Below are 16144 nucleotides of genomic sequence, written 5' to 3'. Positions count from 1 at the left end.
CCAAATCGCAGTTATATATACGCAGTCTTACTAAGTTCACAGGTTCTAGTAGACAGGATACCCTTTTGGGTGTCTGTGAATGGGAGTATCCCGAATGACCCCCATTTTATCTTTTTTTCATTAAACGAATTGTTTTTACTTGTAATATATGTCAAAGTTACTGACAAACACCATTTGAGATTTTTGCCGGTCGACTGATATGTATAAGACTTTTTTTTTTGTGACTAAGTTATTCCACAGATGCTTGAGGACAGGATCCTGTATGAGCCCCATATAGTCCCTCCCCCCCTTTTTTTATATTCATAAATCTCAGATTTTTCGATATATATCACTTATTTGTACCATATGTATACTAATATACCATATTTATACTCTAAATATGCATGTTTACTATCAACGTGAATCTCGACTATAGAGCGCTCTATAGTCGAGATTCACGTTGATAGTAAACATGCATATTTAGAGTATACATATGGTATATATGGTATATTAGTATATATATGGTACAAATAAGTAATATATATCGAAAAATCTGAGATTTTTGAATATAAAAAAAAGGGGGAGGGGCTCATACAGGATCCTGTCCTCAAGCACCTGTGAGTTATTCACGCTTACGCTGCATTGCACGTACTAAATTAAACATTGCATGGCTGTTATACGTTACCACAGCATTTATTGAAGTAAGACATGTACTACTCTGTGTATAGACTGGTCTGTTGATATTATTCATTTCTTCAAAACTGTTCAAGTTTTTAAAATCAAAGCCAATAAGTGATCATAACTAAGCAACAATGTATTTGTGTAATAATAGAATATATAGACAATAATATTATAGTGCATTGACTTGACATATATCGACGATATAAGGATGAGGCTAAGAAACGGTGAAATGCGAGGCTGAGCCGAGCTATTTCCCCGTTTCGGGCCGAATCCTTATATCGTTGATATGTCAAGTCAATGCACTATTATTGTCTTTATACTGCAATATAAAAACATTTTTAACTGTTGTTTAATGCGTTAAAGTTATTTATTTGATTTAAATACTTCGGGAAATCTCCTTTAAAAAGACCTCAGATCATGCTCGCGGAGAAATATACAACAAAATGCAATGTGGATTTACCTTTTGAATCACCACAATCCTGGTGAACGAAATCGTTTGAGTATGGACTAAATTATCAATCATAAGTGTTAAACAATGATTTATAGGTTGCAAACAAAAAATATTAACAGATGAAATATGTTTTTTCCAATAATTGCAAAAGAAACAAGGTTGAGTCGTTCCACGCATCGTTTGTACACATGCATCGGAAACAATGACAGGTTGAAGAGTCGTATGAATAATTAAATATTATTTCGGCAACATCTATTTAAATATTCATGAGAAAAAAAGTGATATCGGGTGAGTGACTGTATACATATGACATAGAAAATATACAGTCAACGCATTTTGACTGCTGAAATAGAACGATTGCAGTATAAAAAAAAAGTATAATAATGACAAATCAACAATATGTGCTTGCGGACTCGTAAGTATTTCTGTAACTATATGTCTCAGGCATTATTTTTTTTAAATGATACCTTTCAAATAATTTTTTAGAATTATTCACATGTTATATCACGCTTACCCACACGCTTACCATGCACAATGCTGCCCTCGCTACAATGCTATCGTTAAATTAAAATGATTCATTAAAAAATAATTGGCACAAGTAACGATTAACGTTATATACCCCATACACACCAATTATCAATTAATAAGTCATGCTTAATATCATGGGACATACTTGATTGTCATCGCAGTAAAGCAATTATTTAGCCACAGATTACAAGCCTTTAAGCTATGGATAACTGCACGATAATAAATGTCGGTGGCATAAAATTCATCACAGAAAAAAACACGCTTAAAAGATATCCGGAAACACGATTAGGATTATTAAGCAATCAGTCTAGGGAATACATCTCTGAGAAAGGATTTTACTTCTTTGACCGCAACCCGGAATTGTTTAATATAATTTTAGACTTTTACCGGAATAATGAAGTTCACATTCCTTCGGGTACATGTGGTTCATTGGTGGAGAAGGAATTAGAGTTTTGGAAGATACCTTTTGAAGGCATAGCCGAGTGTTGCAGGTCACGGTTTTTGAATTCTGAAAATGAACTAGAAACAATTAAAAAGATTAAACATGCTTTTGACATGCACAATTCAACAGAGTTGGATGTGGCTGAAACGAAACAATGGGGGTTTAATCGGATTTGGCTATTTTTGGAGGAACCTCTAACATCAACACCTGCTAAGGTAACATTTTAAAACTTAATCTACCTGATTTGAATTCCATGTTGCATTAAAACTGTGTTTAACACTTAAACTTTCTGTTTATAAATTAAGAAATGTTTTGCATAGAAATGATTAAAAAAAAACATACTAAGGTTCCAACTCACTCAGGAAAGGCATTTGGCTAAATGTAAATTTATGTTTTTGTAATATATCTTTTCACGTGTTAATGACTTAAACATTACTGAACTTGAAATGTTTGGATTTTGAGCGGTCTTCATGAAAGTCAATCCTGAAACTCGCTTTAGACGCACAAAATAATACAACATTCATGTAGTGCCAATACAATCTGGACACTAAACCATCTTTTCTTTTCATATATTGAACTTGTAGTTTAAAAAGCTATTTTTCAAAACGCGCAAAATCCTTGTTATTTGTTTTTGAGTTTTTGAAAGAAAAAGGTGTCAACAATTATGCATGTGTGAAAAATTAAAGGAAGAAAAAATAATTTCCGCCAAATTTTCCATTAATTTAATTTCACAAATCATTGATACGGAACTGACATTTCTTTCTACTTTTAAGGTATGGTTATTTATATTCTATACATTTATAACAGTCTCTTACAAAGATTACTATTTGAAACAGAGGAGTGAATGTGCGTAAAACGATAAATCTGAACATAAAAAATACAATCGGTCTTGTTTTCATTTAAAAACAATTGGACAAAATTCTTATATTTACTGTAAAATAATCAAAAGTACCAAACTTCAGAGTTATTTATGATCACCAATGAGAATTGAAGAAAATGATTATAGTATATTTGTCCTTTTTATATTCCAGGTTTACAACATAATATATATACTGGTTGTTGTATTATCAGCCATAATGGCTTTTTTGTTCACCTGTGAAGAGATGCGAGAACAGTACATCGATATTGATACACTTATCAATGTAACTACCTCCGCTGGATTTAATGTTTATACCGATAGGAATAATCCTAAAGATGTACTACATGCGACAACTATATTACCAATTTGGTGGTATACACTTGACAGATTTTTTTTGGTATTCTTCACATTAGAATATTTTATTAGATTAATTGTTTGTCCAAGTAAGATCGAATTCCTCAAAAATTGGTTGAACATAATGGATCTTATTCTGAACGTGTCGATGTGGACACGATTTTGTCTTGAATTGAACATGACACTTGTCATGAACTCATACACCGCTACGTGGATATTTGGAATGTCATACTGTATGATATCTCTAAGACTTATTCGAATTTTTAGAATATACAAACAGTACCTTGAACTTCGAGTATTACTATTATCTCTTAAAACAAGTTTTAAAGAGCTACTACTGTTACTAGTTACATTTATTGTCATAGCTGCTCTGTTTGCTAATTTCATATATTATGCAGAGTTTCAAGAACCTTCGACCTTTCCGTCTTCATTTTCTGGTCTTTGGTGGTCTGTTGTTACTATGACAACGGTTGGATATGGTGATGTTTACCCGAAATCAACGCCCGGAAAGATTGTTGGTTGTTTATGCGCAGTATGTGGTCTTCTTATTTTGGCAATGCCCATAGCTATCATTGCAACAAATTTCAGTAACTACTACCAGAAAATGAAAGACATTGGTAAATTTAAGAAGAAAGTTATAAATAGTTCTTCAAAACAAAATAAAATAAGCACCACTGTTGTAGGAAACAAGGTATTTAACAATTGTTAATCACTTACGACAACTGGAAACAAACTGTATTATTGAAGTGTAGTACTTTTCTAAAACCCTCTTTCTGATACATACACAAGGAACTATTTCGGTGAGTCAAAAATAGGGAGAAAAATGTACCACAAGGAGGACGTGAGATCATTATACAGTACTTTATTTCGAATATCTCAGATAGATATAGAACAATCGCAAAATTGATTAAAACTAGTTCTTTTGATTTTGAATCAGTACTGTTTTACATCTATATATTACCTGGGGCATAATATATTGAGTCCCAGATCAAACATGTTGATATTGACAACAATGTCACTATATGGCAACTTGATTCTGTCATGGAGTATGAATATAAAGTAATTGAAGCTTCCGTTGGGAAACAGACGAGCACGTTAATCATATAACAATTATTGAATAGATGGTATTTACATGGTATTTACCTCAAATGTAACAATGTCATTTATATTTGAATTCTGTAATTAACCTGCTTAGTGATAATAATTTGTATGGAACGTAAACATGATATGTTAATCGATTGGAACTTTGATTCATTGGACAAAACTATCACACGCATGATTTTGATGAATAGACAATATATATTTGCATCAGTAAAATAACGATTTAGAAGGAGGATGCATTTTTCAAGTTACGACACACGACGGAATAGACATGAAAACAAACTTAAGTTAATAAAACATAAAAAGATAGCTAAGGAAGATGTGGTATTAATGCTCCTTCCAAGACACAATTTATAAAAGTAAACCATTATAGGTCAATGTACGGCCTTCAACATGGAACAGCAAGCTATAAAAGGCCCTAAAATTATGATGATGTTCATAAATGAAGCTCGCATTACACCTGTTTCCAAGCCTTGTTCAAATTAAGCTGATATTCAAAGACGCTAAACAGTTATTGTCACAATTGACTAGATTTTTATATTTTCTTACCAAGACATTTAGACTGTCACGTCAACTAATTGAGTTTCATACTAAGGAATGTATTATGGGTTTATAACACATTTCAACGTATTTCATCGCGGAAAACCAATCATAATACCAACACACTAAAAGACAAATGATACAATGGCAATATCTTGTATCTAATACTGAATGTAAAATTGTTATTTAGCAAGAGAACACCACAGACATGTAAATCGTATTTTTTTTTTATAGCATTCATCATATCATTTATATGTTTATAAACACATAAAAAGCAAAATCATGTAAAGCGACGATCTAAGGGGAAGAATTATAAAAAAAAACTTTACAAAAAAATAATTTCATAATTTTCCTCCAATCCGAATGACATAAATCCTGCTTTCCTGTTTTGAGCACCCGCAAAATCAGCTTAGATTTAACTGCAAATTTCAATCAAAGATGATCTATTTCACAAATATCCTCACTAAACGTTATATTGCTGGGTCTTCCAACATATTTGACTTTTTGATTGACAACAAGAGGGTTACGTTTGCAGGGCATGTGTGGTATTCAAGACACAGTTGGATTTCCCATGGAAGCTTCTTGTGCTCCACGTTCTTACTTTTATATGCACACAGAGATTTGACACTAATTTAGTATCAAAGTGTTTGTAATGATTGAACCGCAAAGATTGATTGTAATGATTGAACCGCAAAGATTGTTTGAAATTTGCGTTGTGAATTTATAAAATTAAACTCTTTACTGTATCAAACTTAGATTTATTTAGGCCTTATTTTTTACTATGTTATCGTCTTTACGTCTAGGTCAAACAGAAAGATGGATTTAATGTAAGACGTCAATAACAGACAAAGAAAAACATGACCTTTTGCATGGCCAAAATATAAGAATCGACAGATTGTAGTACCGTCAATGTGCATATTTTATATGTGTATAACAATAATAATTAGTATGGTTTTAACTCACTGATAACAAAGTAAATATATGTTCCAATAAAACCAATATTCAAAGATCAATTACAGTGTTTAATAAGGTAAACTTTCAGAATATGTTTATTTAAAGAAATGGATAGTTTACCTTGATCTTATCTGTAGTTCCGAGCTCGGTTAACAACATTACCGTAACATCTAGGATGTACTATTCCGTTTGGAAATAATATATGTTTACATTTTTACAGCTACACATCTTAACCAAGTCTTTAGTAAAATGGCAACGAAAACCATGACTTAATAATTTACCAGTAACACGTATATTACGATCTTAGAAATTCAAAACTTCAATTGACATGGACATATAGCAAGTGGGGAAACAAAACACCGTGAGACAGTGCCGAAGGAAGATGCAGTCCAAACAGTAAATTTTACAATGGGGAAAGAAAACTCGTTCCTGTTGTCCTCAATTTTGGTGTGGAATACCCGTGTGAAAACGAAAATATCTAATTTTAGAAAAGGGCAGTTACTTCTGTTAATATTAGATACTTTCAAAGAAAGTTCCTTTGTGTAGGAACAAAACAATATTAATTCCCTAGTCAATCAACTGGAAAAAGAACTTCAGGTTACTGATGGATGCATCTGAGGAGTATTCTAAAAAATGGGAAAAGCGTGAACCAGACGAACCAAAACTGGACAGGTTGTCTGAATGAATCAAAACAATTCGTTCATGTATTCAGAAGCGCATTCAGAAACTACGATGTACTAGGAACACAAGGGTGTCTAACCCATTCAAGAACCCAGAGGTTATGACTGATTTATCATCTTTATATGACAAATATGTCGTTGTTCCAGCAGATAAAGCCTTCTATAATATTGTCTTTGTATGTAAAAACCATTATTTCCAATTTCTCACAAAAGAACTAGGAATAATCATCACAACTGGTAATCCTACATATTCTGAAACATCGTTCACTTACAAAGGATATCATTTTACAAAATCACCTTTTGGCCGACGTGTTTTTGAACTCGTATCAAGCAGAATTAATTAAGAACCTTCTAAAACAAGCAAAACACTATGCAAAATACTTAAACTTTCAGATATATTTATAATGTCCTATCACTGAATAACCCACATTAAATTCAGTACTTGCATCTTATATATCTAGTGAACATATAATTAAGGAAACCACTAATACAAGGACTGCTTCATACCTTGATTTTTTCCATAATCTTGATACAGATGGACGACTTCACACTAAATCTTTCACACACTGGATGATTTCAACTTCCATATCATGAATTTCCAATTTTCATAGCAGTAACATACCCTCTGCTCCGTTGTATGGTTTTTACATATCTCAATTGATACGTTATACTCGTGCATGTGTTCACACGTCAGTGATTTCGTATACAGGGGTGAGCTCCTTATATAGAAACTGCTCTAACAGAGTTACGAGGAGAACAAATCACACCCGTAAATGTTATGAACACCATCACGATAAAGTACAAAATGTATAGACCACGATAAATGACATCCGTCTCATTGGCTTTCAGTTCAATTTGAGGAAAATGTGGACGACGGGCGTTTTTCTAACCTCAAAGTCGCATCATTTCACATGGTTTTGAGGAATGAAGTGAAAGAAGATATCACAGATTTATGAATAAAAACCTTTTATGACTATGCTAGCTGGTAACTTGAATCTTATTTTCACCTTGCATAAATACATTATTTGTATGAGCCAAAAAGTAAAAAAAGTGAAGAATATTTTAAATCTAAGACCAAGCAAATTCCGTGACTTAGTCACAGGAAAGATAATCATATTTAAGAATTGGTTCTTCAAGACGAGGTGACCGAGTTGTTAAGGCGATAGACTATTAGTCTATTAGGGCCTCTCCGCGTGAGTTCAAATCCCATTCTCGTCGTTCTTATTTTTACACTTACAGTCTATCCCGACGATTAAGATCAAAATGTAAAATAGTATAGCATTAACTGCAGATTGAGACGTCACCAGTTCCGATCTGGCTATTCGTGATGTTCCAATATCGCTCTAATCCTTATCGTTCTTATTTTTACATTCACAGACTGACCATGATTAGTTAATGCATACAAGCTATGGTGTTTGTTATCATTGGAAAATCGTATCATCGTACAGAACAACTTCGTTGTCACTGCTACGGCCAAACCTGAACGATTGATTAACCAAAACACGCTAACGGTCTTTTAATATTATACAGATAGATAAGTCAAAGGATACTCGATGATTTAGTTCAAAACGTCAATATCACTAACCCTTTCAAAACGGTTGCATGTCCTAGGATTTGTTTGTACGATATTGAATGTTCGTTATGTTTGAACGTCACTGGTTGTGGTGTCTGTTGGAAAATATTTGTTGTTGTTTTGCAGTTTGTATGTTTTGTCAACTATTATATAATTTGTTTGCGCGTTTCTCTGTCATTAGTGTTCTTGCGTGTGTTAATAAAATATTTCTGTCCCGTAGAGTTGTTATTTACGCGGATTTTTTTTTATCATTTTCATATTAGCGGGAGGTTTGGCTAGTCATAAAACACGGTTCAATGTCCTGTTCCAAGTCAGGAATATGGTACTTGTAGTTGGTGGGCTTCCTTCGGTTTTATTTTGTAACTCAGATTTATTCTGTTCTCAATCGATTTATGACTTTTGAACACTAGTATACTAATAATGCCCTTATGAATTCATATAGATAACTGGGAGGTGTCGTTTGTACTCGCAAAAGATAGAAGAGGCATGCCAGATAGCTCAGGAGCCTGTAATTAAGTGGTTGTCGTTTGTTTATGTGTTAAATATTTGTTTTTCGTTCATTTTTTTACATAGATAAGGCCGTTAGTTTTCTCGTTTGAATTGTTTAACATTGTCTTATCGGGGCCTTTTATAGCTGACTATGCAGTATGGGCTTTGCTCATTGTTGAAGGCCGTACGGTAACCTATAGTTGTTAATGTTTGTGTCATTTTGGTCTTTTGTGAATAGTTGTCTCATTGACAATCATACCACATCTTCTTTTTTATATTGTAGTATAGCTATTACTAGTATTATTGGTTACATAGTGTGCTAGTGACCTAATACGGTATATATGGGGTCAGTAAACTCCATATGAAGATATGAAGTCGTTGGATTTTAATTATACTTTGCAATCCATCTTTATATATTGGGTTCAACTCAATCAACTCCGTCCCTTTGATACTTTAAACATGCAACTACAGAAATTGCTACCAATTAAACTTGAAATTTCTTAATTAACTCGTTAAAATCGCGCACAAAATACTAGTAGGAGATTTGGTTTGATTACCAATGAGACAACTCTCCACATGAGACCAAAAGGGTATTGAAATTAACGACTTTAGATCATCGTTCGGCCTTAAACAGTGAGCAAAGTCCATACAGCATTGTTACCCATGCAAGGTCCAGAATTGACAAATGTAAAACTAATGGTCTTAATTATGTACAAATCATGAACGAAAAGCAAACATGGACCACAGCAACAAACGACAATCACTCAATTTCGGAGACCTGACTTGGGACAGGCACATACAGAATGTGGCGGAAGGGAGCAAACCTCCCCTTATCTTGGATAGTGGTGTAACAGTACAACATAAGAAAAAAGTATGAAAATCAGTTGACAAAGTCTAAAATATATTTTCCTAGACTGTGTATTTAGAAATTCCACGTGTTTGTATGTATCCAAAATGTACTGTAGTTTAACATTGTAAATGTATTTATACATTCAAAATATACTTATACATCACGCATGTATCAATGCTTATCAATTGTGTTTATATGCTCAAGTTACACATCACATGCATATATATTTATAAAGCAGAAGCGGAATATACCAAGGGTATAATCAAACTCATAGATCATACAAGACACTACAAAACAACAAGAAAATACAACACCGAAAAACTTCAGACTGAGAAACCATTGGTTTAAGCTATGGGATATGGAAGTAACAGGGAGATAGGGTGCTGGAATGTTGATTAATAAAACATTTGAAAGTCTACAGTTGTAAATTCTCCCATTTTAAGTAAAGTTTGTTCTCAACCCTCCTTATTGTTAGCGTCTAGATGTCAGTCAATTAATGAGGTAGAAGTTACTGTACCTGTTGTAGATACATACAATTCATTATCTAATTACCAACACATTTCTGTATTTATAGTATTGTAATTGTTATAAATTACACCAGATACGATAGTTCCAAACTTAATCTCGAACTACATTTTGTATATCTAATTTTTACAACTTTACAAATGACGTCACTTGTGTTGCGTCGATCATGTCGTGTGATAGACAATGTGTGTATCTGTCGTGCTCTTTTTATGTGTTACCATAGTTATTTTTACGTGTTTGTCAGCATTTCGGTGCCGACATAGATTTCAATTATATTGTTGCTTTTTTCTTATAAATTTACTGATTGAAAAAGAATGAATAATTCTCAATACTAAGGAATTTCTTGTCCCAGTCAAAGATAACATTAGCCGTATTTGACACATTTGTTTTTAATTATGGGTCATCAATGCTCTTTAACTTTATGCCAGTTTGATTTTCTGACTATTTTGATTTGAGCGTCATTGATTGGTCTTATGTTGATGAAATGCGCGTCAGGCGTATTAAATCCTCAGAATTGCACTTTGATAAGTATTAACTGTAGAAGTGAATTATTGTATTGTTTATTAGTGTATTTCTCTATCTTGAATGTTCTTGCATTAATTTTACTGTAGTACTGTCATGTAATGATATCCTTTTAGTGTTTTATTTATCATTGCCATAAAAGCGCGAGGTTTGGTTACCAACAATACCTGGTTCAACCCACTTTTTTTTTCTTGAATTGTCCTGTGCTAAGTCAGATTAAAGGGCAGTTGTTATCTTATAGTTCGTTTCTGTGTGTGTTACATTTTGCTTTGGTCTTTGCACTTTAGTTTTTCTGTTATTTCGCTGTTTTTCTCTTATAGTTGATGTGTTTTTTTCAGTGTTAGATTATAACCAGATTTTTTTTTCTCTCAATCGATTTATGATTTTCGAACAGCAATATACTGCTGTTTCTGTATTTTTATCCTTTATTTGAAGCCCTTAAACAACAAACGAAGAACAAATTTGATTAAAAGCATTGAGCATTTGTTAAAATATTAGATTATGCATCATGTAAAAAGTGTTGGCCTATATTTTTTTTTAATTTGATATTTAAAAATTCACTTTCAATCTTTTTTTTACAGAAGGGTACTTACTACCTGTACCCTCTTTTCATGAGATAAATTCTGTTGTATACCTTAACTTGTTATATTACTATTACTTAATCTTATCATTATATAATTAGATTATGATGCATACATGTACATCTATCAATAAAAAAATGTTTTTAATTTGTAATCATTTTTTGAAATATCTATAATAGCAATAGTAGTATACCGCTAGTTCCCATTAGATTTTCATGGTGTGCTGCTTAATTAAATTTTTTTTTTTAAATAAATAAATGATACTACTATAATTATATTTATATATAGATATTATTGAGTATCATGAAAAAACTCCTTGCTCATGGTCATGTGATACTTCAGTGACCTCTGCTCTACATAACTATGTACATAACAAAATGATAACTAACTGATACATTGTTTCAATGAAGCATGTTATATTGGTTTCATAATGAAAAACTTCACTAAACAATATTTCATTTGTCAATGTGGGTACATAAAAGTAATATAAGATTAACCAAAGAAATGTTTCATAACTAATGCAAATTATCACAACACTTGTACTGTGAACTATCTGCTTGTAGCTGCCTATTGACTGAAACTGACTTTGAATCGTAGGTTTCCAATGTACGATAAAGTTCATTTCGAAGATTTACTTCAACTAGTTTGCATCGGATATGTGTTCAGAGGAAAACTTTAATTCTTGATGAAATGCCGACTCTACATTGAGGACAATTTGTCAGTGCAGAAGAGCATTGCAAACATGATGTGAAATGTCCACATGGCATGATCACAACATTCGCTGAGTTATCCATACATATCTTACACATCAACGTTTCTCTAAGCTGGTGAACTTCTTGTTCTAAAAAATAGAATATGCTTTGTACGTCAATATGTCTTTTCAAAAATACACAAACAAATTGTAAAATGATTTAGTTAGTTTATTTTTAGCCAGTATTAAGCCTTCATAAAAAAAGGAGCACGCAATGCATTTGAAATTTTTTACATTAAATACGAGTATGTTAAAATGTTCGTTAATTTGCTCTTGTATTTACTTGTTATTAACAAAATGTGACATACCAATACGCTGAATGTAACTGGGAGTTCTTTCTTGCAGAAATTGGTCTAGTACAGCGCCACCTTGCCTATGTTGTGTTGTCTCTTCTGTTATCTGATTTTCAACAACTGTCAAGTCTAGAAGTCTATTTGTGAGTTGATTGATATCAACTAACCTTAAACCGCTGTTTGTTGCAAGACATGACTCATAGGCTCTTTGAATAGCAACATTGTCATACCGTATGTTAAGCCTTGCTTGGATGTCATCTGAAAGTCTTTCTATTTCCTCATTTGAAGTAGATTCGTTTGTTCTTTCAACCTAAGGTGAAAGCGATTTTTGATATATAGTTCATTTTTTATCATCATAAATGTTCTAATATTTTTTATTCTTGTTACCAACAAACAATTCTAAGAATGTTTATAATGTCTATATTTTCACAAACCTAATAAAAAAAAAGATACGTCAATATATTTGTTATTGTTAAATTTTTTTTTCATACTCTAACTATTTTTTGGTCTGAAATAAAAAAATAAAAAAAAAGTCTTTTAAGGTAACACAATACAAAGATTTTTCATCCCCAATCAGGCATCTTTAAACTGATGTATTTCCACTCATCTTTCTTTAAATTTTGAGATACCAAACGAAAGAAGAAGGATTAAACTTTCAAATTGTGATAATTTCATTTTGACATAACTATTACATAATTAATTTTTATGTAATTAGTTGCCATATATGTATGTCCATACTTAAATGAATTTAGCTTCTTTGTTATTCATAGCATCCGAAAATATTTTATAGATTCTTGCACAACACAGTTTGACCTCCAAAACAGTTTTCATTCTCTCTTAAATCTTCAAAAGAGTTTGCAATATCAATTTATAGGAGACCAATAAATTCAATTACGTATAAAATTTGTTCTATTGATGTTTTTGAAAATCTGAGACACAGTTGTGGAGGTCAAGCTGTGTTGTACAAGATATATAAAATATTTTGGGATGCTATGAAAAACAAAGACGCTAAATTCAATCAAGTATGGACATCACAATATAGCAACTAATTACATAATAATTAATTATGTAATAATAATGTCATAATGAAATTATTACAATTTAAAAGATTAATCTTTCTTCTTTCTTTTGTTCCCTCATTTATAAAATATAAAGAAGGATGAAATGAATTACATCAGTTTAAAGTTGTCTGATTGGGAGTGAAGAAATCTTTGTATTGTGCTACCGTAAATCTTACCACCAAAGTGGTAGTTTAAAGAAGCTAGTGTCAAAAAATATGAAAATGTTTGATGTGAATATAATTCATACATGAATGTGGTTACATAGTCTTTTATGCAAGTTTTTTGAAGTTCTAGTAATTAATCTCATATTTTAATAAAAAAAAAATATGTTTCTATCAGATTAGTTTGGCTTTGGGTTTTTAAAAAGAGTAAGATTTAATTTTTGAAAAAATTAGCATCGCATAAAAAGGTGTTATATTTACAAATGAGATAACTTGCCTCCAGAGATTAAATGACATAGAAATGAACAACTTAATTAATATATTTTCTAATTCCGAAAACAAACAAATATTACTTACTTGATGCTCGTGAACTCTTGGGTGTAGAAGGAAGCTACAACCAGGTGATCTTCGACTATGTTCCGTTAAAGGGTCTTGTCCCTGTTGCCAGTTCTTTATCAAAACTCCACAAGTAAAGCATCTTACGTAATCCTTGTAACCTATATACATAAAATGGTAAACATTGTTTTTAAAATATAAATGAAACTACATGGATAAAACTAGAGGCTTCCGAATATCTGACAAAATTCCTTAACCAAGAGAAGTGAACATCCTTCACAGAAAGTTCGTCATTTTTTTAGCTGCATCTGTATTCCGAGAAAGTAAATATATCAATTTAAAAATTAGCATTTGGATCAATTAATTTGTTCATTTGTGGTGAAATTTCTTAATGCAATGTGTGTGTACATTCTAGACATATGAATACGATTTTAAAACAAAAATAAATCCGTCTTTATTGTTCAAAAGGAATACACAATTTATATATAAGTCGCTTAACTCACATTCGCAGCCAGCAAAATGAGTGCCCAATAGAAGAAACTAAATTTGCAACGCTCGTACGCTTCGTGGAATTATTTGTTTTACGTTATCTTGCAAATATTTAATTATTATTTCATATTAATAATGTGTATATATTTCCGAGTACTATTAACTTGGTATAATAAGAAGTAACGAAACTGAACAAGTGATCGGCCTAAACACATGAATGAAACATTCAAAACACTTGTTCTGTTGTCTGCATATATAGTCATTCATTCTTACCTGCATAAAAGAATCCTACTGACGCTAAGTTATGCACACTTTGCCCAGTTAATATCTGAGAACAGTTGAATGATTGTTTTCTTGTCAGGAAGGATGAGTATTCTCTGTGTTTTGCTCCTGTTCTTGGACGTCCAAATTGTGGTGTCTGTGGAATAAGTATCTGTAATATAAATTTTGCATTTATTTAGAAATATGCAAACCATACAAAATTATAAACATTTAAATAACAAAAAAATCAACTGCATCTTTTTTTTTCGAATATCATTTTAGCAATGCAATGTGATTGCAAGATTATTTGGAATTACAAAAATAATAATGTCTTTACTTGAATACTTTACCTCACAACCCATATCGTCTAAGATATTTCCAAAATATAACTACGACTAAAATTTGATCTTTTATATCCGCTGTTAGATTTATTAAAACGCAGAGGTTTTCATATTCCTAAAAATAGAAAAGAATTTCCTTTTCTATAAATAACATCTGGGTAATTTTTACATATAAAAATAAAGCTATATTTATTTACCTTGATGAAGTATTTTTAAATAAGAGGAAGAGGTTTGATTTATATATAAGATGAGCTAGATGGTGATGGAGAAATTGTTTGTTTTATTAGTTTATTTCAAAGATCATTGTTGTCTATAAAATATATCAGTAATATAGATTAATTTTTAAATGAAACAAATATACACGTGTATGCATTTCTTATTATAATACGGTTTTAAAACATGCATGTGAACATGGTGAAGGGACTTCCATTTAGCATTTACAATTGCAATATTAACAAAATCGGCGTTTTTCGTTTCCGCAAATTGGCATTACTTTTCCGGTAATAAAGATGACATTTCCGGGGGAAAAAATTACGTTTCCGCAAATAACATGAATAAATATCTTACTTTTCCGGAAAAAAAGTAACTATTCACCAAAAATAATTATTACTTTTCCACAAATAATTAAGGAATACCTGTTGATCGAAAGCAAAGCTATAATAAAAAGAAATCAATATTTATTAAGTTAAAGTTCATCAAAGCATGCAAGTAAAATTCATCATCAAAATGGATGAAAACGTATGTTCAAAAGATACAATTATCCGATATATCTTGTTATGAATTCATAAGTCAGTGCTGGCAGAATATTTGTAGCCAATATGTCGTACATTCACTGTTTACAAGTTTTGTATTTTGTTCAAGAAGGAAGTCCATCTTTTCCTTTTCATATTTCCGAACGCCGGGTGCTTTAACAGTTAGAGTAAAATCAGTTCTCATCTTTATGTAAGAGGTTGTTTTCAGTTTCAATAACACCATGAACACATCGACGCAGACAAAAATGTTAGGACGGCTAGCGTCACTCTGCTCGTTCGGGTTGGCATGAAAAGACTCGGCACTAGTCGTTGTTCTCTTTTGATCGGGGTCAGGAGGTGATGTTCAATTGGTTGGTGGAAATCCCGAATTGCTCTCTATATAAAATTCCAAAATATAATCGGAAAAACTTCATGCATTTATCGTCAGATGAATAATCGGCTATTAATACAACAAAACATGCTTTGATCATCTCAGTTGACAAGTAAGCCAAACCAAAGAAATGAGCTAGCCATTTACCAAAATCCTTACCAGAGTCAACTAGGTATATCTAATATATTGAAGATATAAGATCAGAACCTTTTCTTTTTTT

The 16144-nt window shown here is 31.8% G+C and overlaps 2 protein-coding genes across 2 annotated transcripts; one reads left to right on the top strand and one right to left on the bottom strand.

The window, feature by feature from the left end:
- Positions 1-1816: 1816 nt before the first annotated feature.
- Positions 1817-5528, top strand: LOC134686491 (potassium voltage-gated channel protein Shaw-like). Its single transcript, XM_063546157.1, has 2 exons — positions 1817-2296; positions 3113-5528. The coding sequence occupies exons 1-2, from the start codon at positions 1841-1843 to the stop codon at positions 4001-4003; spliced, it is 1347 nt and encodes a 448-aa protein (XP_063402227.1). The 5' UTR covers positions 1817-1840; the 3' UTR covers positions 4004-5528.
- A 5845-nt stretch (positions 5529-11373) lies between these two features.
- LOC134686490 (E3 ubiquitin-protein ligase XIAP-like) lies at positions 11374-14892 on the bottom strand. Its single transcript, XM_063546156.1, has 5 exons — positions 14812-14892; positions 14474-14633; positions 13733-13872; positions 12169-12463; positions 11374-11950 (listed from the first exon to the last, which is right to left on the bottom strand). Exons 1-5 carry the CDS (start codon positions 14821-14823, stop codon positions 11772-11774), a joined length of 786 nt encoding a protein of 261 aa, XP_063402226.1. The 5' UTR covers positions 14824-14892; the 3' UTR covers positions 11374-11771.
- Positions 14893-16144: the final 1252 nt, after the last annotated feature.

Source organism: Mytilus trossulus, chromosome 10, assembly GCF_036588685.1.
Source record: "Mytilus trossulus isolate FHL-02 chromosome 10, PNRI_Mtr1.1.1.hap1, whole genome shotgun sequence".
NCBI classification, from domain to species: Eukaryota; Metazoa; Mollusca; class Bivalvia; order Mytilida; family Mytilidae; genus Mytilus; species Mytilus trossulus.
The sequence above is the reverse complement of the archived record's forward strand: the minus strand, read 5'-3'. Positions and strand labels throughout refer to the sequence as shown.